This window comes from Balaenoptera borealis, assembly GCF_965194805.1.
Source record: "Balaenoptera borealis genome assembly, chromosome: 1".
Classification (NCBI taxonomy): domain Eukaryota; kingdom Metazoa; phylum Chordata; class Mammalia; order Artiodactyla; family Balaenopteridae; genus Balaenoptera; species Balaenoptera borealis.
The window spans coordinates 129,629,950-129,636,982 of record NC_138860.1 but is presented as its reverse complement, the minus strand read 5'-3'; the positions used below and the strand labels follow the sequence as shown (position 1 = coordinate 129,636,982).

Below are 7,033 nucleotides of genomic sequence, written 5' to 3'. Positions count from 1 at the left end.
TGGCAAAAGGGAGATTAGCCTTGACTGCAGGCTAGCTCTCAGACAGGTCCATTTTATGACAAAAATACATATGGAGGTTGACGTCTACAAAGTAGCCTTAGCAGTGGATCCCTTGAAAATCTTCATCTCCCCTCAGAGGTACACCTACCAGCTTGAGGGTCTCTGTGTCACATTAGTACCAAGCTCCTGAACAAGTGCGAGATTTCTCCTATAATTTTGTCCTTCCTATGCCCTTTAATCATAAGCAGATATTTAATAGGACCAGGAAACATTTGACAAAGGAGACAAAGAGCTAGTTCTTATATATTCTTTGGTATCAGCTTATCTATTTCAGGTATCTCTGTGTACCTCATTTTCCCTAGTAAAAAATGGGGTTTGCATCACTCCAAAATATTATAAGGTTGCAAAGATTATTAAACAGTCTGAGACTTCTGATAGGAATTTCAAAGGGAATGTGCATTCTCAAACATCCAGCATTTTATCGTAGAGTTTATGTTTTCTGTTATTTTAAAGAGCATAGTTTTCCTGTCACAGGGCATGATATTAGAGGGAAGGAGAAAACATAATAAAGGGGGAAAAAAAGGGTGAGTTTGACAGCAACTTTTAAAGAATTCCAGCTGTATTTATTTCCCTGTTCTTTGTACCTCTTGCCGCTGGCCACGACAACTGGGAATATCTTTCAAATGACACAGGTGGTATAGGAGACTAGAAGAAAATATTACCCCAGGTCAGAAGTGGCCTCTCAAGGGCCACAGTCCTTGAAGCTGTTGGAATACTTCACACGCTAGATGCATCTTTTTTACAGCCTTCTTTTCTTTTCTCAAATAATGATTTCCAATGGCAGTCATTGTGGCAAAATTATTGATCTTAGAAGTTTTAAACTACTCAACTGTAATTTATATTTACAACACAAGACTTTACAAAGCCATAGGAAAGGCTTAACTCAAGAAATTCAAATAACCTCATTCTGCCTATCTTTACTTTGGTTGTCTATTCCTCTCTTGAATTATTTAAATAATCTATCATATTCTTTGATCAATAATGACTGGAACTATAATCCTTTTCTTATCAATAAAAGATACATGCATGAGATTTGATTTTTACTTCTACAAGTAAACAAAAATATGTAGAGATTCACATTTAGCATCTTAGTATCTATTTAATATTCCTCTTCCTAGAAGGAAGTGTATGTGATAAAAAAAAGTCAGAGTTTGGAGTGAGAAGACATGAGATTGACCATAATTTTAGACAAGCCACTTAACTGAGCTTCTATTTACTTATCTATGAAATAATGATAACAATTTTCCTCTCTGATATTATTCCATGTATGTGAAAAGACATATATGAACGCAGTCAATATAAACACATATATTCAAAAAATACAGCCCAATGAAAATAATTCTCTCTGCTCTACTCTATGGAGTTTAAATTTTGTAAGGAAAGGACAAAGAAGATTTTAAAAGTCTAGTCTTATTTATAAAGGACCATTCATGTCTTATCTGTAAACATATGGTTTATTTATGCTTTTAATAACGAAACTAGGATAAATAATCAGTTCAGTCGAACATAAAATAATTTTATCAATATAGTATTTGCAAAGAAAGAATTCACTTCATCGAACTATCACAACACTGAATTTCACAGTTAAACCCACATGCAGACTGTAGTATAATTTTACAGAATGTTTTGATGGAATGTGTTAAATATAAAAATAATCCAATGCAATTTCCATTTAGCACATTGTACAAAACTCATTCTTCAATGGAATTAACAAGTTTACAATCTTTCCCATAAGGTGCTATGTATTCAAAGTGCTCTGTAGCAATGAGGTTGAGAGCAGCGAAAAAATACTGTAGAACGCCACAGTAATACAGCTCAGTAATAAATGAAGTTGGATATAATGTAGATGAAATCCACTCATAAAATGTAAGACAATGGAGATCTATGATGTGTCATGAGAGATGCTCGTCCTCAGTAGGGGGTGGGGCTGAAGGACTTCACATATATATCATTACATTCCCAATAAAAATGAGTTTAAAGTTGAGGTCATCACTTTTAGAGTGAGTACCATTGCCTAGAGAAAAAAGAAAAAGAGAGAAGAGAGACAGATGGTAAAAGAGAGACAGAAAGAGAGACAAAGTACACAATGCTTCTGCAATCCATTTTCCAACTGAGACCAATCCTCAAAACAATCAATAGTCCGTGACAGCAGTTTTCAGACTAGAGGGTACATCAGAATTACCCAGAGGGCTTATTAGAACACCAATGGCTCTGCCTCACCCACTGAGTCTCCAATTTAATGGGTATGAGATGAAGGCAGGAATTTGTATTTGGAACAGTTCTGGGTGATGCTGATATCCTGATCAAGGGACCACGTTGTGAGAACCACTGGTCCATTATACCTTTGATCACTGAATGACTCCTTTATTAAAATGAAACACATCTATAAAGATAAAAAAAAAATAAAGATAATATGCCTGGTCCTTAGGGACACAGGGCAGCCAGTATGGATTGTATAATGATTAGGGCAGCAGTTCTCAATTTTGCCTACATTGTAAAACCAACTGAAGAATTAAAAAACAAAACAAAACAAAAAACTGATGCCTACACCCATCTAAAACTAATTCGATCTGAATCTCTGGGGTAGGGCCAGGGATTGAATCATTCATGAAAGTGCCCCATGAAAGTCTAATGTGCAGCATAACTGGAGAATCACTGCTTTAGGACATTTTCTTTCACCTCCTCACATAATGAAAAGATGGCCAAACATATGTGCCCTTTGGGGCACTGGCATATGAACAAAGAAAGCTATCACAAGGAAGTCAAAATCCCCAAGGGGCACACTGATACACAACTATTCCTAGTGATATGGGGGCAGGGGTAATTTAGAAAGAAGTTGTGACCGTGGATTTGCAATGCACTGCAGGGTTAGTTCAGAGGTTTGAAATAACAGAACTTTGGAAGGTGAGCAGTATGCTAATTTAATCCAAGTTTCTTTTCCATTGAATGACACCAGCCAGAGTCTAGAGTCTAGAATGTTGGTGTATGGACTGATGTGCAATGTTTACCTGCTATAATGATTGTTACTCATTTTACGCAGCTAAATTATTTACTACATCGATTTAAATTGAGTGGCCCTATAAATAAGGCCCCCAGGAATGAAATGCCACAAGCATTTACCTGTCTACCTCAGAAAGCAAGACTACGGAAACACGCAAAAACAAAGGGCAATTTGAAACAAGATTTACACTTAAAATTACTCATCTGGCATAAATAGAAAGCATGATTATTTCTAAGTGTAAGTGAATAGACATGCCATGGAATCCTTTTCTGGAAGGACTTACAGGTCTGGAGCAATCTTTAGCACTGAGTATACTGGGAAGGACATTTAGAGCTCATTTTCACAGCCAAAGCCACAGATTGTAAATAAAACGCTCATGTATGAACCTGGGACTAATATGTGATTATAAATTAAAAGGAATTTAAACAAACCCCAGACATCAGGACTGGGACTTTCAGGTAATCTTTGGTAAAAGTCAAACATTTGAAAACTATCAATTTGATTTGAATGTAGACATGTTAACTATGTAGACTTAGGTATCAGCCTCCCAGTCCTCCATTAGGAACCTGCACCCCAGGGAGCATCTGAGCAGCTCTTCTCAAGGTACTTGAGGTGCTACAGACCAGCATTGGCCGACTGGGAACTGCTCAGACAAGCACAGGGATTTAAAAAAACAAAAAAAGATAAAATCTAAAGTCCTCATTAGCTGATTCACTTTGTTATACAGCAGAAACTAAAACACCATTGTAAAGCAATTATACGCCAATAAAGATGTTAAAAAAAAAAAAAAATCTAAAGTCCTGGTGAGATGCTCAGGTGATCCTTCTCCTCCGCCCTAAGTCTTCCAGAAGATGTCTTGAAAATATCCTGAAAAATAATAAAAAGGATAGGACTCTGAATATAGTCACTCAGGATAGTAGCAACCAGGCGCTAAGGATACGAGGACATCAAGGAAATAGCAGGAACACAAGGAAATGTTGGAAATAATTTTGGTCTTTAGTTACAATCTTCAATATTTTACATCTATATATATATTTTAACACGTTTTAAATATTTTAACATATGTTACAGATATATGTTATATATATTTATTAAACTTCACAAAAGTGCAGAATAGAGACATAGAGCCCATTTAAAGGCAGACAATCACAAAGGGAAATTAATTCTGGAATAGAGTTTAAGCCTTTCCCCCTGTGACCTGTCCCTGTGGTACACGCTCTCCTCTGTACCCATCTCTGGGGCCCTGTAAGGGAGGCAAGGAGGATCTCACTGCTTCAGAGAGCTGTGCTTGCAGAGACGGGCTGTGACTTAGAGCTGCAAAGGGGATAGAAACTGGTCCCTGTGTGGCTTTGGCCACCCTGTCCGTCTCACCCAGTCCCCCGTCCTGATGGGCTTGGGGCTCAGCAGCCTAGAATTGAAGCGTGTGTGTGTGTGTGCAGACACTGAGAAAGGCATGAGCCAACCCAAAGGGGAGAAGACCCCAGGTGGGGGGATCTGTTTAATCCTGCAGACAGGTCAGGCTTAAACTCACCATCAGCCGCGAAGGCTCTTAGGCCTTCCTGTGGTTCAGCGAAACATCTGGGTCTTCACTTCCTCTGTGCACTGCATGCTCTTGCTTCTCTTGGGTCCCAGTGCAATTGAGCTTTCCAGAGAGTGTTCCTGCGTCCCGTGCACTCTCTCTCCTGGGCTCTGACCCTCTCTCTTGGGATAATCCCAGTCTGAATTCTTCAGCTGCCCCCGACTCCTGCCCCTCCTCAGGGCTCCGCGTCCCTGCCTCCTCTCCCACGGACTCCACCTCCTGTGTGGGTTTAGCTTCCCCTCCCTCCCGAGCCGGCCCTGGCAGTGGGGCCCTCCCTTCCAGGTCAGAAGGTTCCCCTGGAGCTTTGACCGCAGCCTCCGTCTCCCAAGTCACTGTCGCCTCCTCGGTCGCGGGCACCTCCTCCCCGCTCAGCGCTCTTTCCTCGACAACCACCTTCTCTGCAGCTGCCGTTTCTCCTAGTGTCTCACCCACTCTGTGCCAGCTTTCCTCCCCTGCCACATCTGAAAAGGAGGGGGCTTCACGTGCTTCTGTTTGCCCCGCAGCTGGCTTTGAACCTGCCGACGCCTCCCGCTCTGCGGCTGGTCCGGCCGCTCCTCCTCCTTGGTGGCCGTCTTCCCCAGCTGCAGCCACGGCCCGCAAGCCCCCGTCCCCCTCGGTGGCCCCGCTCTTCATCAGCCCTACCCCCAGAGTGCACTCTTCCTCCGCCGCCTCCTCTGGGTCCTCATCCATCACTTCTTCACTCAACTTTCCTGCCACGGTGGAGTCTCCCTCGGGAGCATCTTCTTGGATCATGGCTGGGACAGCCACTCCCTGTGGCCCCTGTAAAGGCCCTTCTTCATCCCTCCCCTCCCAGCCCATCAGGCTGGCTTGATCTTTGGCTGCGCACTCCCGGGCCTCGCCGGCAGCCCCGGGTGTCTGCGCCTTCCCCGAGGGCTCGCTTTCGGGAGCTCCTGACACCCCGCCTCCTGCAGGGCTCGGGCCCCCGTCCTGCCCTGCGGGGGCCACGTTCTCCCCGACGAGCAGCTCTGCTCTGCCTCTGGGCCCTGTGTCTCCAGCTTCTCTCAGTCTTCGTCCTCCTTCTTTCCCCCAGGCCGTTATGTGTCCCAGGGACTCTTCAAATCCAGGGCATGCTTCAGACATGGTCTCCTCTCGCTCTCTCAGTGGAGCCTCCCCTCGCGGCCCTGCGTCTCCAGTCAGTTCAGACGCCCTCATGGCTGCTTCAACCTCAGCATCACGCCCCGTGTCATTCTGGGGGGCTTGTGTCTCTTCCTCGGGTCTTACTTCCTTCATGGGTTCCCCCTCTTCCTCTTGCAACTTTTGCTCTTCTTCTAAAGTGTCTTCATCCTGAAGCGCCTTTGTCCTTGTCACCGCTTCCCTCTCGGATTCGGTTTCCCCCAGAGGTGGCTTCGGCCTCTCAGCTGTCCTTCTCTCGCGCGCTGCATCTAATTCCTCAGGTGACACGTCTTTCCTCTCATCTTCCGTCTTACACTCTGCCTCCATCTCAGCCCCCTCCCTTTCCACAGGGTCCTTACGAAGTTCCTCGAGGCTGTCCTCCAACACCCCCGTGCGAGTTGCCTGGGCCTTCACAGAAGTGGAGGAGCTCAAGGGCGTTTCCCTTCCCAGAACTGCCCCCCTCTCCCTGGCTGGCTCCTCTCCCCGCAGTATGGCCTCTTCTAAACCCTCCTCTCTCTCGGATGTAGCGTCTTCTCCGGGTCCCACGTCCTCTAGGTCTGTGGACGCTTCCCCCTCACTGTCCCCCACACCTGGCTGTGCAGACCCGGCCCCGCTCACAGCCGCTCCCTCAGGCTCTCCATCCTCTGGCCTCGCCGCCTCTCTCAGGGCCGCTGCCTCCTGAGCGCTCTGTGACTTCAGGGCTGCTGCCTGGCTTGTAAGCACGGCCTTCCCCTCACCCTGCTCCCCGTCGGAAGCTGCCGTGTCCGTCTCCAGCACCGTCTGCTTCAGGGCCTGCTCCTCGGAAGCCTCGCCTTCACTCAGACCTCCAGAATCTCTTGCTGCCTCTCGTCCTCTGGGGTCTAACCCCTCTTTTTGTGGCCTTCTATCCCCTTCTGCTTCTGCCTCTGCCCCACCTACTACGCCCTGAGGGATATTACTTTCCTCTGTAAACTGTCCTACTAATGCCGGCTGCTCTACTGTTGGCTTCCACTGCCCCAAGGGAACCTCATGAACCCCTGCTTTTCCCCACGGTGCTGCATCCCCTTTTTCTTCTGTGTCAGCATCCCTGTGTTGGGGACCTTCATCTTCCTCCACTGCGTCTTTCTTCTCCAGTGTATGCTCTTCTGATGCAACTTGCTTGGATTCCTTGTTTGAGCTGAGTGCTGCCCTTTCGTCCACCACTAAATTCCTGTTCGGTGCTATAAAATAAGGTTAGAAATCAAGGTTACTTTAATCAAGGTGCAGGGAGGAGATATTAC

At 45.6% G+C, this 7,033-nt stretch overlaps 1 protein-coding gene across 4 annotated transcripts in view; it reads right to left on the bottom strand.

Annotated features, from left to right (window-relative positions):
* Window positions 1-1,495: 1,495 nt before the first annotated feature.
* The window catches only part of ERICH3 (glutamate rich 3), a 116,940-nt gene continuing 111,402 nt past the window's right edge, over window positions 1,496-7,033 (bottom strand). For all 4 annotated transcript variants that reach the window (XM_082354754.1, XM_082354752.1, XM_082354755.1 and 1 more), the window contains 2 exons: window positions 4,593-6,973; window positions 1,496-3,928 (listed from right to left, as the gene is read on the bottom strand). In XM_082354754.1, coding sequence (XP_082210880.1) covers window positions 4,611-6,973 — 2,363 coding nt within the window. In that variant the 3' untranslated portion in view covers window positions 1,496-3,928; window positions 4,593-4,610. The remainder of the gene's footprint in view (window positions 3,929-4,592; window positions 6,974-7,033) is intronic.